Source organism: Mauremys reevesii, linkage group 10 (assembly GCF_016161935.1).
Source record: "Mauremys reevesii isolate NIE-2019 linkage group 10, ASM1616193v1, whole genome shotgun sequence".
In the NCBI taxonomy this organism is placed as follows: Eukaryota; Metazoa; Chordata; order Testudines; family Geoemydidae; genus Mauremys; species Mauremys reevesii.
Window position 1 is genome coordinate 16,358,745 of NC_052632.1, and position 21,787 is coordinate 16,380,531.

Genomic DNA, 21,787 nt, shown 5'->3' on the forward strand with positions numbered 1-21,787 from the left:
GCTCAGCATCCTACCCAGCTTCCTGCCCCCATCGCTACTCAGCCACGGGGGAGGGATTGCTATACGGGGAGCTGCTCCACCATCCGCCCAACCCCCTGCATCAGACCCCGCATACTCAGACCCCCCCGCCAACCCTCACCCCATATACTCAGACCCCCTCCAGCCCTCCATACTTGAACCTCACCCTGTTGAACCTAAACCCCTGCATCTAGAGCCCCCCTGTATCCAGACCACCCTGCAACTGAATCACCCTGACGAACCCCCAACTCCACTGAACCTGAGCTACCTGTACCTGGATCCCCAATCCCGCAGCACCCAGACCCCCCGCCCCCAATGAGCCCCCCACACCCAGACCCCCCACTGAGCCCCAACAAACTTCACCTGGAACCCCCTGCAATGTCCCATTGCCCCTGCACCCCCCCCCACCCCAAAGAGCCTCTGTGCATCCAGATTCCGTTCCCCAGACCTCCCACTGATCAGTCTGCACCCAGATTGCTCAATACAGAACCCTCTCACCACACACCAAGCCCCTCCACACTTGGATCCTGCCTGGTTGAGCCTGCCTGCCCCACACCTGGTGCATCTGACACAGAGGATCAGAGCCCTGGGGTGTTTCTGAGGCAGGCCCAGCCTGGTGCTGTGTCAGGGTTGGGTGCAACCTCACCACCGAGTCAGTGTCTTCGGGGGGAGAGGGGGAGGGGAAGGCTGTGCAGCCAGTGGTCTGTGCTCCCCACTGCCATGCTGGAGCCTCCACATTTGTTTGACAAATAAAACTTGAAGAATTTTGCAGAATTTTAAAATATTGCGTGCAGAAATTTTTAGAATTTTTTATTTTTTGGCGCAGAATTCCCTCAGGAGTAACCTGGTTTACACTGATAAAGTATGATCATAAACAGGCCTGAAGTGGGACTTCTCCTCCAGGAGGGGGCAGCAGAACTTCCTCTAGAATCCTGCTAGTTGCTGAAATAATGTCACTTATTTTAATAGTTACAAAAATACAGTATCACAAGGTAGTGCATTTTTAAACAGAAAGGCAGGTACAAAAATAATAAATCCTATATTAAAAATGGACTTTGAGACTTTGTTCCCACTTCAACTTTCCTACATATCTAGATTGTTAGAAAGGCATTGTAGGTCGGTCGCTGATCCCATCATTTATTCCATTTTTATCTTACTCTAATCTGTTATGCCACCAATAATAGCTTTTCTTACCCTCCCTTCTAAGTCTCAGCAATGAGACTCGGATTTCCTTTGAGAAAATGCCTCTCAAGTTTTCACTGTCTTTACCGCTTTGGTCAGATTGCTGTAAAATCCAGCCATGCTGCTTGGAAAGAATGAGTCCACTACAGTCCGGGGAAGAAAGCCACCAAGATCAGTCTGAAAGAAAGTGAGGACTTGGGTCTTGCCTGGTTCCCTGAGAAAACAACACATCAGTGAAAGTTATCTTACAACCAGAAATGTAAAATATTAAGGACTTTATAAAATTTCTTATATTTGGGATGTGTTATCTATGGATAAATATTTCTATGCCTTTTCCACAGAATGGGCACAAAGCAAACTTCCTCTCCTATCAATGTGCCTTTACCTATCCCTACAAGGAAAGGATAGTGAATTTCCCAATTAATTTAGGCCCTGATTATGCAGAGCACTTAAGTAAGTATGTGAATTGCCTCTGAAGTCAGTGGGACTACTCATATACTTAAAGTTAAGCACATGTTTATGTGCTCTACTGAATCAGATTCTTAATCCTTGGCTTCTCAGCTAAGAATGCCAACGAGGAGACGCACTGTGATGATAGTTTCTGTAATGTTAACACATGTCCGCTAGGAAATGGAAAAAAAGAGACTAACTCATTTCACCTAGGGCACTGAACATCGCTCAGTTTTAATGACAATGTCTACCAGCCACAACCAGATATAAACCAGTAACTGCCAGAGGGTTCCCTGTTGAATGGTGAACATTAATACATACACACGATAGCTATGGATAGGACTTTCAAGTACAGCATATGTAATATTCAAATAGACTTCTTACCCTGGAACAGGTATACAGAAACAGCCACAGGGATAATTAAACCCTCTTACGTATGTGGGTTGGGGAGGACAGAGTGCATGTTCCACATTGGTTGCTACAAGAAAAAAATGAATTAAAAGTAAACGTTTTCTACCACAGTAAACACCACCAGCTGAGAAGCATTTATGATGAAAGCTAGTCAAAGATTCTTGAGGTTGATGTTCTTTGGCCTGTGTTATGCATGGTGATCATAATATTCCCTTCTGGCCATCAAATCTATGAATCAAAGTACTGCATGCATTATAGGAATGATTTCTGCTGGTATGGACTGTACACCAAGGCACTTCAAAAGACATGTATTGGGCTTGTACAGTATTATGGCACCACAGTGTTTTAATAGTAACTTAAGTTGCTTGCACTCTAATCTAAAAGTAAGATAAATGCATTTCACAAAGATGTTCCTCTCTTAGCCTTTTGAGAAGGCATAGGCTCACTGCACATATCTATCTATCTATCTATCTATATAGCGAGATTCCTGCCTGGTGATCCAAAGAGGGCACTGTGGGACATTGAAACTCTTGACTTTAGACTTAATGAAACATGTAAATGAATGTTAAGAAAGAAAGATGAATATGTGCACATAGTACCAGCAGCTTGAAATAGTTGCTCTCTGCAGGAAAACTAATCACTGTTGGGGTGCTCTATGGGCACATCTCTTCACTGTCTTTAGTTAAGCAAAATTTAACAGCTTTCCGTACATCCTATGAAGTGTTCAGAGGCAATGCTTCCGAAGGGACTTTCTTAGACACTTCTACAAGTTCTAAAAAAAAATGTACCCAGCTGAATACTAACTGAAATATCTATTCCTTCTCAGAAGAACACTATGAAAAGGAATGATAGCAATATTTACACTCTACAGTGAATGATTATACTGTTTGCCTGATATTCTATATGATGATGATGATGTAATTAAGCACTAATACTTGCTAATAACTATTGATTAAGCATCTTCTGACCAAGATTTTTACTGTATATCCAACATATATATATTTTGAAAAACAAAAAAGAATATATCCTGAAAGATTTTCAGTTATATTCACTAACTTACTGTTAATATAAAATATAATACAATATAATATAAATGGATTGGAAATTTAAATATTTTACCAGCAGATGCTATAGTCCCGTCTTCATACTGCTTAATTAGCACCACATCTACAAAATCTCTTGGAGAAATAATCTTCATGAAGGCTGATGGGGTAATGGTTCTGCATATAGAGATAGTCTACAAAATACAAAACAGCATTAAATCACTGTATATGTACATATAGATGCAGTGATGTGCTTCTAACATAGTAAGTGAGAGATTCTGATATCTTTTATCATGCTTACTTGGCAAGCAGTGCCATTTATTTCAGTTACACAAATTTGTCGAATAACTTGCTATTCAGGGTGAATAAATGTACCAGCTAGAGTCTTGACTCAAGAGCATTTTTGATGGGGAAAATACAGTGATGATTTGTCATACAGTCCAATGCCATAAGAACAAGCAAAACAATGCTCTTTAAGAAGAAAGTCACACACAGATGTAGTTATTTACAAGCTCCAATTTCAGGTAATAACTTTGTTACATGAAACTTGGTGCATAACTTGTTATCCCACAGGAAATTTAACACAGTTCCCTTGTATCTAAACATCTGCTCCACCACATTGGTGAATGTTTTATAAGCCGGACAAGTCTGTAAATACAGAATGGAAGACTCTATCATATGTGATTTACAAATATATCTTTTTGTATTTAATTCTAAATAACTTGCAGATTTTCACAAGCTGATAAAAATAAAGGGCTCTGAAATTCAATTGAATGTTCCCTGCACTCACGCTGGTGTGCTTCAGGTACTGAAGAAAGTCAGGATGAGCAGTACCGTATATTCCGGCGTATAAGACGACTTTCTATATTAAAAAACAACCCCCCAAAATCGGAAGTCGTCTTATACGCTGGGTATAACAGCGGGCGGCTGGGATTTAAAAGGCTCTGGGCTCCCCGCCACAGCGGGCAGTCCAGAGCCCTCTGACTCCCAGCCGCGGCTGGGATTTAAAAGGCTCTGGGCTCCCCGCCAAAGCGGGCAGCCCAGAGCCCTCTGACTCCCAGCCGCGGCTGGGATTTAAAAGGCTCTGGGCTCCCCGCCAAAGCGGGCAGCCCAGAGCTCTCTGATTCCCAGCCACGGCTGGGATTTAAAAGGCTCTGGGCTCCCCGCCGCAGCGGGCAGCCCAGAGCCCTCTGACTCCCTGCCGCGGCTGGGATTTAAAAGGCTCTGGGCTCCCCACCGCAGCGGGCAGCCCAGACCCTCTGACTCCCCGCTGCGGCTGGGATTTAAAAGACGACCTCGGAAGGGGGGGTCATCTTATAGGGCGAGTATAGCCCCAAAACCTATATTTTAACTCTAAAATTAGGGGGTCGTCTTATACGCCCCGTCGCCCTATACGCCGGAAAATACGGTATGTGCTGGGATGGCAAAATTCCTGAACTAAAGGCTGAGAGTTAAATATATAAATGGCTTTGCATTTGTTGGGTCATGATAAACCTCTTCATTAGTTAAACACAGATTTGTGTATTTTTTTTTAAAATTACCTCTTTTTACCAATAAGAATTGTTTAAAATATTATGAACGCTTATAAGAGTTAGCATGATAAAACAATACAACTTTGGAGTCAGTTCTGAAATTAGAATGGTTATAAAATGTGTATTGTTTAGCCAACAGGCTATAGCTACTCATTCAAAGGAGTTACAGTGTATTGTGTAAATACATGCAAACATTTTAAAACATATGAGATTCACATTGTCAAAATAAAACAATTTTGGACAGCTTGTTCAGAACAAAAGAATTCCTGGTGACCAATTTCTAACAATGATTTAAGACTGTGGGTGAGATACACATACCAGGCAGCAATACTTTCTTTAGGATCTTGTAAATATCTGTTTATGTATACACTGTAAGATACAGTATAAGGCACTAAAAATGTGACTGAAAATATAAGGGTCTGTTTCCGTTCTCACTGAAACCTCACCTGATATATTTTTGCATGGGTTTAATTATTCCTGGTGCCCCAAGTACATATTTGATTTTTACAATATATTTTATAGTAATGAGCAATAATGCAGAAATAATTTTCTCTTCAGATTTTTGTAACAGGTCTGTAATGTGATGAGAATTTAACCACAATGCTCCTTATCATTTTCATTGAACTTACATCACTAATAGTTTCAATCAGCTCAAAGTCCTTCACATTCTGGTCCCACTTTGTTCTAAGTCCACCAGCTTCTGGTTTTAAGCACTCCCAGACAGCCTCAGGACTCGCAGAGACTATTCCATCTCCTTTGTATCTGTAGGAAAACAAACATGAAACTAAAATTACCTTTGAATTTTTCTCCTGAACAACACAGACAAGAGTTATTCACTCACACACAGACACCCCCTCTCCTCCTCGTAATTTTGGAATACCTTACTTACATGTTGCCAGAAAACTCAGTTGATGGTCTCCAATAAATTGAAACTTCATTCTATCAAAAGTGAAATAAGTGAAGACAGCCTTTAGACCTGATGTAGCAATTAACAGGCTAATCTCTTTGCCACAGCTAGCTAGCAGACATTCCAAACCCACGAAAAAACTGCAGAAATTGGGCTTGTTTTTGGCTTAATTGGCTTGTGAGTTGTTTGTTGGCTAGTTTTTGGCTTACAGCTTGTTTGGCTTGCAGCTTGTTCGGCTTGCAGCTTGTTCCTTCTCTTTTTTGATCGGTTCCTGGCAAGCAGGGGCAAGGGGGGGATGGGAAGTAGTGGTGCACAGTGGACCCCCACCACTATCCCAGACTGCACGCCAGGGGGATCTAGTCACCTAGAGTGTTGGGGTTCTTAGGGATTGGCTTAGAATCATAGAATATCAGGGTTGGAAGGGACCTCAGGTCGTCATCTAGTCCAACCCCCTGCTCAAAGCAGGACCAAACCCAACTAAATCATCCCAGCCAGGGCTTTGTCAAGCCTGACCTTAAACACCTCTAAGGAAGGAGATTCCACCACCTCCCTAGGTGACCCATTCCAGTGCTTCACCACTCTCTGAGTGAAAAAGTTTTTCCTAATATCCAACCTAAACCTCCCCCACTGGAACTTGAGACCATTACTCCTTGATCTGTCATCGGGTACCACTGAGAACTTGTTTTGAAATGGGACTAGCTTGATTTTTGGCTTGTGAAAGTTACCGCGTGAAAGTTGGCAACTGTGCTAGCTAGTTTTCTTTGCCAGTGGTTAGTGAGTCATCTAACGGACTGGCAAATACAATAACTTCCAAAGATTTTAATTACAAATCCTACCTCAGTGTCTCTAACCAGAGAGCTAACAGTTAACAGCAGAACTGTATAAAGGCCTGAACTGTCACGACAAAGCTGTGATCATTGTTAGCTGCTAACACTTTGCCAGTAGAGTCAGAAATCTGGACAATTACTCCAGGCCTTACTCTGCAAGGGGCTGAGCGCCTCCTGCTAACTCCCCATCGACCCTTGTTTATCACTGGCGCCTAGACACGAGGGTGATGGGCACTGCAGGAAGACCGCAGAGAGAGCACCCCGCAGGACCGGCCATGGCTTGAACGGGCACCCAGGGCTGGCAGGGGAGCCAACACCCTCCTGCTGCAGCGCCCAGATGCACCAGTGACCGGTTTTGCCCTCCCCCGGGGGAGGAACAGGAACCGGGGCAGCCTAGCTCCTGTCCCCCCTGGCCTCGCTGCGGAGCCCGGGCCCAGCCTGCTCACCGTGCGCTTGCAGCTCCGCCAGCCGCTCGGGTCCTTCCGGTAGAGCTGCACGGTGTCCGCCAGCGAGCGGACCCGCTCCTCGTAAGCCATGGCTGGCGGCGGGCCCCGGGCCGGCTGGAGGAGGAGGAGGAGGAGCCGCCGCCCACAGGGGGCCGGGCTGGCGCCGATAGGAGCTCCCGGCCTAGGCCGAGCCCGGCGCCTCCCACTCACCTGATGGAGCTGCCCGGGCCTTGGGAGCTGCCCGAGCCCGGCGCCTCCCACTCACCTGATGGAGCTGCCCGGGCCTTGGGAGGGACGCAGCGCTCCGGGGCGGGGCGGGCTGCGCTGCCCAGGCCGCCGGCGCCAGCCTCCGTTAGCAGCGCCCCAGCTGGGCGGCGCGGTGCCTGCGGGCTGCTCCATCCGCCCACCGCGCGGAGCCCGGCTGCTCTGCCCGCCCCCAACACAGCGCCCTGCCCGCTCTTCCCGAGCTGGCCAGTGGGGGCGGAGGAGGAAGGGGTGTGTGTGTGTGAGTGAGAGCGAGCGAGAGGGAGGGGTGTGTGGGGTGTGTGTGTGTGAGAGAGAGAGAGAGAGAGAGAAGGAGGGATAAGTGTGTGTGTGTGTGTGTGAGAGAGAGAGAGAGAGGGGGGTGTGTAGGGGGGTGGTTGTGTGTGTGTGAGAGAGGGAGGGGTGTGGGTGTGTGAGAGTGAGCATAAAACAGGCCATGGAATCTCACCCAGTAACCTCCGAATCAAGCTCCTAACTTCTGTTCCAGCTACAGTATAGGTTTCTTCTGCTAGACTGCACAGAACTGTAAAATGTACAGTTGCAAGAACCCTTTATTTTCAGGAAGATGGGCTGGATAGCCTTTTACTAGGAATAACATAGACCTCTTCAAACTATGGCATCTTCAGTTGGGACAGGAAGATTATGCACATATTTAAAAGCTAGAGGAAGGTAAAATAAACCTCCCTGCTGTACTTTTGCCTGGGTTTAATTATTCCTGGTGCTCCATACACATTTTATTTTTACAATATATTTTTACTATATAGTAATGAGCAATAATGCAGAAATACTTCTCTCCAGATATTTGTAATGCATTTGTGATGTGATACTAAACTTGGGTACAATTAAAATTAAACACAAAGATAAATAATGCTTTATCCACTTCAAAAACAGTTGCATATACTGTAGTTCAGAAGACTATATTTCAATGGTCCTCTGTGGTTCAAATGGCAGCTGAAAGGTCTCTACAAATACATCTGTTCATAACACAAAACAGAGGGAGCGTTTTCCTAGACATTTGAACATATCAGTTCATTAGATTCAGACATGTTTCGGTCAACAGTAGTCTTTGGTTTCTTTCTGGTAAACTTTGCCCCAGATTTCAGATATTTCTCCTTACTATGAATGACTTGGATGTATTGATCATTGCTGCTGGTTTGCTGATCGCTGCTCGATCCAATGGAAATGGAATCGGACTCTGTTAGAGATTGTTCGAGGTTATGCTTGGATTTAGGTTTCACATGATGCTCTGGATAGGGCTGATCAAGAGCCACATGTTTCATGTGTGACTTTTTGTGGGAATGTGGAGGCCTATCTCGTTTTAGCTCAAAGCCATCATCCCAGGATTTGTAGTGCATTTTGGCTGGATCCTTGCCCGTAAGGATTTGACTGTCCACACGTTCACCAATGTAAAATCGGGGACCTGGGCGAAGATCTGAGAGTGAGCGTGGTCGGTAGGATCTGTTTATCAAGTCTCTCCTTAATTCCTCCTCCTCCTCTTCCTCTTCACTGAAGTGAGGGGAGTATGTCCTGTGTGGTGTTCGAACCACATATCTTCTGACGTTCCTTGGATATAATTCAACTATGTCTCCTGACTCCTCCATTCTGAAATGCCTTGGGAGCCGGGAAGTGGAACGGAGAAGCTTTTTGCGGGATTCATGTTCGTTAACAATAAAATACCTTGTGGTGGGCACTTTGCGTCCCACAAAAGCTGGAGCTCCTGCCCCAAGAGTGTCTGGATTTATTTGTTGGATACGTTTCCTAAAGAGAGGTTCAGAATGAACATCTTCAACACGCTTTTTGAAAGTCAGAGGAGTGTAGGGCTTTGTTTTACAGAGCTCACTTGCACTTCCATGTACAACACTTGAGTACCTTTAAAAAATAAAATAAAAGGAAGTAACATATTTATCCCCAAAATAATCCTGCAATGAAGGTAAATAGTCAACCCATTTTTTAAAACAGCGGGGGAAACTGAGGCACGGAGGTTTAGGGACAGATTGTGAATCCCTTACTTACACAAAGAAGTCCTTCTGGAGTCAAAGAGGCTACTCATGTGAGCAAGTGATCTACAATGCGAGTTTCATTCATAATCTGCCCTAACCGACTTGTCCAAGGTCACAGAAGACGTTTGTGGCAGAGCAAGAAACCCAGCTCAGACATCCTAAGCAACAAGCGAGTGCCTTAACCACAAAGCCATCCAAAATACATAACTCAATGAATGTTCGTTAAGGCTTCGAAAATCCTCTGACATGTTGCTTCACCTTTACTATATTTGTCAATTTCGTGAAAAGACAATCCTATTTGAATTGCTTTTTAATGTAGTGTAAGTTGGTGGGTTTTATCTTTACTTTAAACAAGTGTAGGAACTTTCTAAACTCTATCCGCACAAAAATACTATAATCCACTCTAGCAATCAAAGGTGATTGCTACCATTCCATAGTAGCCAAGTGCCTGTGAGCAAAGCTGCTTTTAAAAACTATTCTGTCAATGTTTTGTTCATGACAGAGTTAATTTGGATACACAAATTTTGTAAATAAAAACAAGTATTTCATGGAAATATTGAAATACATTTCATTTCAGAACTAGGAGACAGCCTCACCTGTTTGCAACCTGCTCAGTTCTACGCTTCTGTATGCTAGGAACTGAAGGAGTTGGAGTTAAAGGGGTTGGAGTCGTTGGAGTTATATTTGCTGGCCTAGCAACATCAGCTTGGGGTACAGATTGTGAGATTGTTTGTATTCTGCTGCCTTTGGTCACTGGAGATTCAAAATTCAAGACGCTGCCATTCTTTCGGGGTGTCGATGACCGAGCTGAGGACTCCTGATTGGTGAGGTCATTCTCCTGCTCTGGTCTTTTGTCATTTCCCTCTAGATTCTGGATACTGGCTAGAAAAAGCAGAGAGTGATTGTAACTTGAGCTGTCAGACCTTTAAGAAGGAAAACACATTAGCTCAACTTCAGCCTGCAGTAAATGGATGGCACTCCCATGGAATCCTCTGGCCAAATTCAGTGGAGACAAGCACTGAGCACCAAGATGGTGTGGTGATCAGAGTCACTATAAGAACCTGGGTGGATAGATGGTGCCCAATGCATGTCAGGTGCTTGTTGATCGTGGCAAATGTATTGTAAATTGCACTGATTTGTCATTTAGTAGATATGCAAAATTAGTGTAATGTACACACCAGATCCATGAAATGAGGATTACAGGAAAAGAAACCAACTGGAGGATGTAAGATAAGGCAGTCTCTTCCCAAGAGCATCAGTTGCGCTTATATTGTACCATTACTAACAGCAGCTGGGCCAAATTCAGCTCTAATGTAAGTGGCCAAAGCTTCCATGGACTTCAGTGGCAGTTGCACCCACCAATGCCAGGAGCTGAATCTGTCCCCTCACCATATTGGTGTAATTTACTGTATACTACCAATTGTAAACTATTACTGTATACTACACATTCTCTATTACAAATAGTATACTATTGCTGCATATTAAATTCCTACTTCTGACCCAACAAATAGCATATACCACCATTTATGTCGCTGTTGGATTTGGCCCAGTAAAAATTATTTTTTTTAATGAGGAATTTTATGAATGTATAGGTTTGAACACTATCAGCACTGTTACACAGTAATTAGTAGGTAAAGGGGAAACTGAACATTCCATCTAGATCCAGAGTCTGCTCTCATTACATCAATGTCAATCCACAGAAATTCCATTTAAATCAATGCAGCAAAGAATCCTGTGGCACCTTATAGACTAACAGACGTTTTGCAGCATGAGCTTTCGTGGGTGAATACCCACTTCTTTGGATGCAAGTGGTGGAAATTTCCTGGGGCAGGTATATATAAGCAAGCAAGAAGCAAGCTAGAGTTAAATCAATGAGTTACTACAGATTGACACTATTGTAAATGAGAGCAGAATCTGGCCCCATGATTTTAATTTGATTAGGCAACCTAAAGCCTTTAGAAGATCTTTAGAGAGATCCACATTTCAATTATTATCAGTTGTAAAATGTATAATAATTTCCTCATAGCATAATCACCTTATAGGATAAAAACAATTACAGTGAATGCTAGGCTAATGCTAAAACTGACACTAGAAGTAGTAGGTTTATACAGCACACAATATCTTTTTTTATTTGTACCTACTGTGCATATGAGAGATCAAAATGGCCAAATGCTTTATTTATAGATGTATTTACAAAAGCTCCCAACTTACCTACTGCTATGTGAACCACCTTTTTCTTGTCTTCGGTTCTTTCCTAATATATATATAGATATAGGGATGATTAACTAGTAGTTTGTATGTTTGTATGTTAGAAAGCAAATAAGTTAGCAAATAATAGGTATGAATACAGGATTAGTTTTATTTTGCAAAACACTTAAATCAACTTTAGAATTTTATTTAAGGTTAATGCTTTGTGAAAAGCCACCAAGAAGTGTGCAGTAAATGCTTTCAATCAGTACTTACTGTTTGGATCTGCATTCTCAGTTGCCTGTTGGTGAATTTTAATGACCTTGCAATACTCTGCAGGTAATAAATTAGCATGCTAGAAGAGAGGAACACAGGGCTATCTGTGAATCACATCTGAAACATTCCTAGCAATTTTCTTTCAGAAAGGCTCACATGTCACAGAAATGGAATATGATTTCAGTTCCTCTCCAGCTTTTTCCTTTGCATTGGGACAGGCATGCAAAAGACAAACAAGCTTTTTGAAGGTCGAACGGTTAATTCTTTGAGAGCTAGGTGACATTAAAAACTAAATTTTCAGACATTCCCAATTGTGCATGCATTATTTGCACGTGCAAAAATCCCACCCTCTTGTTTAACATTTTTAGGGCCAGATGGATCTGCTCTTATTCACACCAGCTGAGAATCTGGACCTTCATTCTGAGTACTGCACACAGAAACAAAATAATATACACATTGTGGCATTCACTCCCTCCCTCCTCCTCTTTTAGCTTTCAAAACTAAGTTCTTTTTGTGGAGATGGGCAGACTATAGCAGCAGCTTTGAGGACAACATACAAAACATAGGAGGTTTGCATATTCGATCCACAATGCAACTAAGTATAATATAATGCTTCTGCACATTGTGAAGTGTTTGCTATGCAATGGCCATTTCTCTTCTCAACATCTATCTCACCCTCTGTGGAGAATGTGTGTATGAGGGTTTTTTTTTTATTAATATCATATACACCTCAGTTTACCTACTTCTTGTTATCCTGCCTGACTGCATAGAGTTAAATCAAACAAGGATGTTAGGTGGAAACTAATAAAAAACAAAACGATAACAGAGATAAGGTACAAAGGATTGTTAAGGGAACAGTGGAGGAGTTAATTAGGAAATGCCCATCTGCCTGGCTCAAATGAAGTGAACAGGTTAATTTTTTCCAGGCCTGATCATAGGAAATGAACATATCCAATGAATATTAAGGATAAAATATGGACTGAATGATATTTTGTGAAAGTGATGTATCTTTCAAACAGCTCAAAATAAATATCAACTCCCAGATGTGATTATTTTAGGAGTGGGGTGGAAAGGACTGGAGAGACTGCAGAAAGCTATATTAAATTAACATTTGAGAGCAGGCCTTGATAATTAATTTATCCTGTCAGTAATCAGGATGATTGAGTAGCTTCTATAGATGACAGATTGAGCCCTGTGTGCAGTCATATACTGAACTACTGACCAATAATAAACAGAAGATTGGTTTCTGAGACACTCCTGAAAGAGAAACAGGTCTGGAAAGCTCATAGAACTACTATTAGGCCAAGACTTGACAGCAAGCAATAACCTTAGTGAACACTGGGAGAGCAAACCCAATATTCCAGGTGGCTGGCAAGGGTTGTCAGCTGCATCTCAACACTTAATTATCCCTAGTGGCCTTTGCTGGACCCATAAAGGGCTGTTGTGCCAGGTCTTGTTGCTTAAATTAAAGACTACCATAGATTGGCTCATATAAATCTGAAAATCAAATGGCCATATCATGCCATCAGATATTTAACAGGACTCACTCCAGTGAAACTAATGGAAGGAGGAAGTGTTTATCTTAAACATTTGATGTTATTCTTTAAGTGTGTTGCCACTCCCGACTGATCCCTAATCCATAAATTCAACAAGGCTTCTCCAATTGGTTGTATAAAATTACTGTCACTCAATATTTTTCTCCCTCTATTAAGATTTAACTATTTACAGATAGATACAGTACTGATACAGAGTAATATCACTATGAAATGTAAAATACTTACAATAGAAGTAATAAGGCAGGGAGGACAACTACAGGGCTGCTGATATAATTAATCACCGTGTTGAACCATACAGGAAAATCTGCTTTAATTGTTTCAGACACAATATCATATATTTTCTCTTGTCCACTAAGGGGGAAAAAGTTAAATTGAACTCTACTTTCAAATGATAAATGCTGACAATTTTCTTATTATTTGATTGAATAAAGCATATTTTTGTGCAAGACCATTATGACTAATCCAGCTCCCATTGAAATCAATGGAAAAACTGAACGGGATCAATCTATTTTTAAAATATGGCCAGAATTTTCATGTGTCCACCAATTTTGAATGCCTCAATTTGAGTGTGTCTGACCTGAGATACTTTGTTCTTGATGTTCAGAAATACTGTGACTTGTAGTATATTGCATTATATCACGCAAACATGACAACTGAACAATGCAGATAATGACAAAATGTCTGCAGTTGATAAAACAGATGAAAAGACTTGGGTCAGATACTACTGTATATATTCAGGTAGTTTAATACCATTTTAATCTGAACTAGACATTTTTGGCATAAGTAGGAGACCATATATACCGTAGTCCCAAATTAATTTTTATTTATCAGTAATCCAGCAATATTTCCATTGAAAACTGTTTAATTTATTGAGACAAGGGAACTAACAACTCTCTACAGTTATTATTTCAGTACAACTTACCTAAATGGACCACAGCTTAAAGATGGTTTATATCGGGCAATAGCAAAAATTGTTGGTAACATGCACAAGAACAACATAAACAGCAACATAGCCAAGTAGAAGTTATTAGATCTGCAAGAAAGCAACATTTTTCATGTTGTATTAACAATACAAACAATCAGAGCCAATGTGCAAGACCACAAATCCACATCAACCTGACAAGTGCAAGAGCCACACTTCTGAATCATCAATATTGTTTTCTGTTATGATCAGGAAATAAATCTGGGCAGTCTGTACACACTGGCCTTGTGCAGATTGTTAATGATCAAAATTCTATTTGCTCTGCTCTCCAGATAACTATTTATAGTATCCACACTGCAAAAACTGAGGTTGCTTCAAAGTTCTGTTTAAAAAAGAATTATGAAGGTTTGGGTATTCATTTATTTTTCAATCTTAAGAACATGCTATTTTTGACATGTTTTAAAGATTTGAAAAAAATCCTTATTTACCTTTTGGCAAGAAATTGAGGTATTATTGAGAAAAAAATGTAACAGTGTAACACTGTTGTATAACAAATTACAGTAGTTGATACTTCATAGTATATAAATAGGGCCCTAACAAATTCATAGCCATGAAAAATGGTGCCACGGACCATGAAATCTGTATAGTATAGGGTAAAAGCACACAGAAGACCAGATTTCACGGGGGAGACCAGCATTTCTCAAATTGTGGGTCCTGACCCAAAAGGGAGTTGGAGTGATGTTGCAATATTTCCACTCTTACTTCTGCACTGCCTTCAGAGCTGGGTGGCCGGAGAGCGGCGGCTATTGGCCGGATGCCCAGCTCTAAAGGCAGTGCCTTGCCAGCAGCAGCGCAGAAGTAAGGGTGGCAGTACCATACCATGCCATCCTTACTTCTGCGCTGCTGCTAGTGGCAGCTCTGCTTTCAGTTGCTCTCCAGCTGCCCAGCTCTGAAGGCAGCGCTGCTGCCAGCAGCAGCACAGAAGTAAGGGTAGTAGTACCACAACCCCCCAACAATAACCTTGTGATCCCCCCGCCCCAAGTCCCTTTTGGGTCAAGACCCCTACAATTACAACACTGTGAAATTTCAGATTTAAATAGCTGAAATCATGAAATTTACTATTTTTAAAATCCTATGATCATGAAATTGACCAAAATGAACCCTGAATTTGGTAGGGCCCTGTACATAAAGAAACACCAAGGCACCAATCTTGCAAACACTTACTTGGATGATTGAATTCAATGACAGTTTGGAGTGTGATTTTTTTTTTGCAATGTTTCTATTCCCTGTGGCAAATTGCTGGCACTAATATCATGGGTCTCTTGCTTTCTCTCTCTTTTTTTTTTTTGCGGGGGGGGGGGGGTGTTCAGGGTGCCATTTCTTGCCCCTGAACTGGGATATTAACTGCCCCACTAGTGTCCTAGAGGAGGGGAGTGGAGAGGGAGGGACCCGGGCCTGCCCTCTACTCTGTCTCCCAGCCCAGGGGCCCTAGGGATAGCGGTAAACCACTTGAACTAGCAGTTCCTTCCCCTGGGCTACTTCCCTCTCCTGCCCTTCAGCTTCTGGGGCTTCCTGCCCTCCCTCTGCACAACCCAGGTGTCCCTTTACCTAGGGTCTTGGTCTTCTTAGCCCACCGCAACACTTCTCCAAACTTTCCTCTGCTTCCCTCCAAACTGCTCTCTGCTCCAACACCAATCTACTCTGCTTTACCTCCTCCAAACTGCTCTCTGCTCCAACACCAATCTACTCTGCTTTACCTCCTCCAAACTGCTCTCTGCTCCAACACCAATCCACTCTACTTCAACTCCTTCCTCTGTCTGATTGAAGCAGGGGGGTTTTATCAGGTGACTGGCTTCAGGTGCTTAAATTAATCTATAGCAAACTTTCTTCCCTCTACAGAGAATGAGGCTCCCTTCTAACCCTCTCCTGCTGCCCTCTGGCCAGTCTGTATCACAACTCATAAACTGCCCTCTGGCCAGTCTGTATCACAACTCTCGTGTGTAGACGGAGTTATATTGGTGTAAAAAAGCTTTTGTTTATATAGCTTATTTTACTCTGGAAACCAGTATAGGCTATTCAGCAAAAGCATTATTTCTGATAGTATAAGCTGAATCTACTCTATTCTATAAACTGGATACTCCATATGATTTACTCTTACAGGGCCTGATTCAAACCCCAACTGGCATCCATCCAGTAATAACTTATGGTCACTACTGACTTTGACCCTGTGATGTAGAAGTGAAAGGTTCTGTGTAGAATCCCAAATCCCAAGCCACACAGTTCCCTTTATGCCCTTGTGATGCACTTTCATATGCTAATTCTCTCCAGTACAACGCTGCTTTCTACCTCCCTCTCTTCACTAACTATATTTTCCTTTACAGATTTTTGCTGAAGGCCTCAAAGTTAATATAGTAAATCTAATTTTACTTTTTATTTCCAGCATTCAAGGCTACTCATCTCATTTACAGTCGGATAATACATTTCTTCTCCTTACATTGAATATTATCTTTATTTTAACTAACCTTGAAGCTCTGAAAACCTGCTGATGTGGTACGTTACATGTTAACACAGCCCAGCTCCTCAAGTACATAAGCCCAATCAACTTCAGAACATTGAATGCTGGGAGGCAGGGTGAAAAGAAGGCTCCCATCCTAGAAAGAAATATGTAACTTCAAAGTAGTCAACACACCTCCGATTAATTTTAGTTATGTTACAATAAGGTATATGAGTATTCTAAATAACCTGTCATGTTGTATCAGTGTGATAATGTTAATAATCATGCAATGCTCCTTTACTAAACTCCTATTTGGATATATGGTGAGTTTGAGGTTTAGGTAATAAATTATCTTGGTAACCAACCAGGGACAAGAAAAATGCTTATATATATTACATACCAAATCATTCCTTGGTTGTAGACCAAATGTAGCACATTCTCTGCAATTTTGAATTCTCCATATTCCGGCTACAAGAAATACAATGAATGGTGAACAACTTGTTTCAATATTTAATATCTACTATCTAAAATATGAGCCTGTATAAATTAATGGAATAAATGGCACTCTGAAATCTCAGGGCAAGTATCGCTCTTCAACATGCAGTAAGAACATAATCAAACCTGCACCTCCGGGTGGGGACACTCAAGCTAATTGCACTCCACTCCACTCTTTAAATTAGCTGCTAAAGACGAGACTGTATATCAGGATTTCATAGCAACAGCTGCTCCCTAGCCAAGCATTACTTACTGTTATCTTTATTTTTCAGGATTGTGTGCTTATAATTATTGTGTCTTGCATCACTTGATATCTCATGAGGCATTGTCAGAGCTGGAGAGGAAGTTAGAAGCCACCCACTCTCTCCATTTTCAAAAGGTCCCTTGATTAGTCATCTTTGACTGTGGGACTAATCCATGAGAAAGATGTGGGAGTCTGTGCCTTGGCCACAGCTGGCAGTGAGCTTGAAGTAATCTCACTGTTTGCTCTGTGCCCTCCAATTTAAATTCAGCCTCCCTACGCCCTTAGGGTAGGTCTACACTTCGAGCTCAGGGTGTGATTCCCAGCTCAAGGAGACATACTCGAGCTAGCTCAGGGTGTAGCCATGGCAGCGGAAGTGGCTAGCCTCCCTGAGTACCTAACCTAGCATCTCTGATAGGCACACGATCAGGGTGGCTAGCTCCTCCCGCTGCTCGTGCTGCCACAGCACTGTTCTATTTTTAGTGCACTAGCTTGAGCAGTGCTAGTGCAAGTATCACACCCCCAGCTTGAAGTGTAAATATATCTGTAGGCTTGCTGTGCCCATATGGATAACCTAATTGTTGCCAAAGAAGCTACTGATCAACACAAGGGCCTAAGTCTGTCCAATTTTCATTAGAATGATTTTACTAAAATAAAAGTCTATACTTACAAACTTGCTTTCCAGATCCCAGCACCAGCAATCACTTAAGTATCGGACAAATAGTCCACGGAAAAAGTCTATTAGCAGAATGCTTGCCACTGTGAAAATCATGTCGATAATGGACAGCTTCAACATTTCCTGAAACACAGTTTGTACCAAGCTATTGAGTCATGTTCAAAGCAAAGGATTTGCATAAAGTTCTAGATGTATTTGCACTTGACTCATGCTTACAATCCTGATGTACCATACCCTGAATGTATAATGTACCCTTCCATTAGTTTTTCCTACTTTAATGTTTCTTTGCATGTTTCTGTTCCAGGAAGGGCAAACGTCTGGTGCCAGCGTTCATTATGCTGCTTATTGCTTGCATCAGATAAAGTACCAGTCAAAGTGGATTAGTGTTCTTTTTAACGACTCAATCTGTTTGTTTTGAAAAGTTATCTTTATTATCTAACAAAGTTTTTCACTTCTGCTATGGCAGTCATGCTTCTGGATTTACTGTACAAGGTTGTTTTTAATGCATTTTTGATTAGTGCTGAGAAATACTGCCTCTTAACACCAAGAGCATAACCACTTAAGGATAAGATCACAGTGCTCTGAAAGAGACACTCTGGATCTATTTCTTATTATAACTTGTATTTGCGAGTGGCTATCCAAGGTTCATGGGACTTTAACAGAGTCTTAAAAAATACACAATTCAAACGCATAATTAAACAAGAAAACTCCAGCCCCAAACAATTCTAGCCCATACATATTTTTTTTTTAAAAAAGTCAACCAATTATAAATAACTACCTCATTCCTCTAAGAACTCCAATCATCCAAATCTTTCAACTGCTCCCAAACACAAGATAATAAACAGAACCTGTAGGATATAGTTACACTAAACTGGCTGGGTGACGCACTAGGACATGAATATTCTCCTCACCCTACAAGAGTGCAGGTCCTAATGATTTCAATGGGAGCTGCATACATATAGGACAAGCAGAATATCAGAATAGAGATCTGCCAGACAAATCCAGAAGGAGAATTTTGTCCCAGAGGATTAAACCAGGCTAAAGAACCCAATAATTGTTGTTGTTGTTTTTTAAATAAAGAGTTCTTGCTTGATGAACATCATTTGTTGGGGAAGAATCAACATGGCTTTTGTAAAGGGAAATCATGCCTCACTGATATATTAGAATCCTTTGAGGGGGTCAACAAACACGTGGATAAGGGTGATCCAGTGAATATAGTGTACTTGGACTTTCAGAAAGCCTTTGACAAGGTCCCTCACCAAAAGGCCCTTATGCAAACAAAGCAGTCATGGGATAAGAGGGAAGGTCCTCACATGGATCAGTAACTGGTTAAAGAATAGGAAACAAAGGGTAGGAATAAATGGTCAGTTTTCAGAATGGAGAGAGGTAAATAGCCGCGTCCCCCAGGGGAACTGTACTGGGACCACTGCTATTCAACATATTCATAAATGATCTGGAAAAAGGGTTGAACAGTGAGGTGGCAAAGATTGCAAATTTACGCAAGATAATTAAGTCCAAGCAGACTGTGAAGAGTAACAAAGGGATCTCACAAAACTGGGTGACTGGACAAGAAAATGGCAGATGAAATTCAGTATTGTTAAATGCAAAGTAATGCACACTGGAAAACATATTCCCAACTATACATACAAAATGATGGGGTCTAATTAGCAGTTACCACTCAAGAAAGAGATCTTGGAGTCATTGTGGATAATTCTCTGTAAACATCTGCTCAATGTGCAGCAGCAGTCAAAAAACTAACAGAATGTTAAGAACCATTAGGTAAGCGAGAGATAATAAGACAGAAAATATCATAATGTCACTATATAAATCCATAGTATGCTCACACCCGGAATACTCTATGCAGTTCTGGTCACCCCATCTCAAAAAAAGATACATTAGAATAGGAAAAAGTACAGAGAAGGACAACAAAAATGATTAAGGGTATGGAACAGCTTTCATATGCAGAGAAATTAAAAAGACTGGGATTGGTCAGTTTAGAAAAGAGATGGCTAAGGGAGATATGATAGAGGTCTATAAAATCATGACTGGTGTGGAGAAAGTGAATAGGGAGGTGTTATTTACCCCCTCAGATAACACAAGAACCAGGGGTCACCCAATGAAATTAATAGCAGCAGGTTTAAAACAAACATAAGGAAGTACTTCTTCACACAACACACAGTCAACCTGTGGAACTCGTTGCCAGGGGATGTTGTGAAGGACAAAACTGTACCTGGGTTCAAAAAATAATTTGATAAGTTCATGGAGGATCATCAATGGCTATTAGCCAAGATGGTCAGGGATGCAACCTGGTGCTCTGGGTGTCCCTAAGCCTCTAACTGCCAGAAGCTGGGACTGGATGACAGGGGATGGATCACTTGATAATTGCCCTGTTCCGTTCATTCCCTTTGAAGCATCTGGCACTGGCCACTGCCGGAAGACAGGATACTGGTCTAGATGAACCATTGCTCTGACGCAGTATGGCCTTTCTTATGTTGTTTTTGAACAAGAGGTTAAACAACGCAGAGGTCCATTAACCCAATGAGGTACAGGCCACCAGACTGGAAGTGTGGCACTGATAAATGAAGCCCTTTGAGACCAAAACACATTGAGACATAATGGAGTTAAATTACCTTTCTTGGGGTTGGTGGGTGGGTGGAGTGGAGTTAGTTCAAATTTCCCCTTAATATTTTTGTTCCATCATGAGCAATCCAAAATAAGGGCTACAAACAATGCTCAAATCCCAACGTCTCATGGGGTAATCTACCAACAACCATTATCCCAGGACAGATCCCCTAACCAACCAGGGACAGACTTTCATAGCACTGCCACTGATATGTGGAACTCCTCCCACACCACACCACACCCTCCCAAATTTGAAAATATGCAAATTTTGCCCATAGGGCAATGTATTGCAAAATTTTCACACAGTTCTAGTTGCAATGTGTTCTCAGTATCCTGAGTGTGTGCTGGTTGATTGCTCAGTCTAAGGCCTAGTCTACGCTACAGGGGAAATTCGATCTAAGCTACACAATTTGAGTTACGTTAATAGCGTAACTCAAATTGACGTAGCTTAGATCTACTTACCACAGGGTCTGCACTACGCGATGTCAACAGGAGATGCTCTCCCCTCACCTCCCCCTACACTTCTTGATCTGGTGGAGTACAGGAGTCGATGGGAAAGCGATCTGCGGTAGATTTAGCAGATCTTCACTAGACCCTCTAAATCGACTGCCAATGAATCGATCACCTCTCGTCGATCCCCCAGTAAGTGTAGACAAGCCCTAAGAGACAAAATGTGAACAGTAGTATACCTCTATGGGCTTGATGCACCAGGGTTAGCTGAGCTGTGTTCAATGCAGGATCTGGGACTGGAGCAGGAAGAAGGGCTCCAAGCCATCTTTCCATTGATTTGACCCTCAGTCTGACTAGAGACCAACCCCTGTCAAATTTAGAGTCTCCTAATGTCTGAAACAGCTACAGAGGTTCCCTAGGGACTGTTCCTCTGGCTGGCCATCACCAGATCAGTGTGCTGTGCTGTGCTCTGCCTCTTCCCAGTCCTGAACTGTCCAAAAATGCCCTCTATGCCACCCAAGGATTCCTTTTGCCCCAGGGGAATGCCAGTAGCCCAAGTAGGGTAGGCACTTACGAACTATGAGCCCTGAACAAGGACTGGTGGAGTCTGACACTCGTCTTACTTTCAAGATTTTAAATTAAAAAGTAAGTGGCAATGGTTACCTGGGGTTTTCTATGAGATTTTCTTACTCATTCCAGCTCCTACTAATGTCTCTCTGTCAGGCACCCATCAGGGCTGCAAGTGCCAGAGGGGAATCCCCTGCAGGGACTCCACCAGCCACCCTGGC

The 21,787-nt window shown here is 42.2% G+C and overlaps 2 protein-coding genes across 3 annotated transcripts in view; both read right to left on the bottom strand.

Annotated features, from left to right (window-relative positions):
- Positions 1-426: 426 nt before the first annotated feature.
- Positions 427-7,063, bottom strand: STARD5 (StAR related lipid transfer domain containing 5). Its single transcript, XM_039492207.1, has 6 exons — positions 6,817-7,063; positions 5,526-5,575; positions 5,266-5,398; positions 3,181-3,298; positions 2,035-2,128; positions 427-1,414 (listed from the first exon to the last, which is right to left on the bottom strand). Exons 1-6 carry the CDS (start codon positions 6,904-6,906, stop codon positions 1,267-1,269), a joined length of 633 nt encoding a protein of 210 aa, XP_039348141.1. The 5' UTR covers positions 6,907-7,063; the 3' UTR covers positions 427-1,266.
- Positions 7,064-7,637: 574 nt separating this feature from the next.
- The window catches only part of TMC3 (transmembrane channel like 3), a 33,707-nt gene continuing 19,557 nt past the window's right edge, over positions 7,638-21,787 (bottom strand). For both annotated transcript variants that reach the window (XM_039490244.1, XM_039490245.1), the window contains exons 15-23: positions 17,922-18,050; positions 16,916-16,983; positions 16,544-16,672; positions 14,022-14,132; positions 13,325-13,450; positions 11,544-11,622; positions 11,292-11,334; positions 9,677-9,962; positions 7,638-8,949 (exon numbers count right to left, since the gene is read on the bottom strand). In XM_039490244.1, coding sequence (XP_039346178.1) covers positions 8,088-8,949; positions 9,677-9,962; positions 11,292-11,334; positions 11,544-11,622; positions 13,325-13,450; positions 14,022-14,132; positions 16,544-16,672; positions 16,916-16,983; positions 17,922-18,050 — 1,833 coding nt within the window. In that variant the 3' untranslated portion in view covers positions 7,638-8,087. The remainder of the gene's footprint in view (positions 8,950-9,676; positions 9,963-11,291; positions 11,335-11,543; positions 11,623-13,324; positions 13,451-14,021; positions 14,133-16,543; positions 16,673-16,915; positions 16,984-17,921; positions 18,051-21,787) is intronic.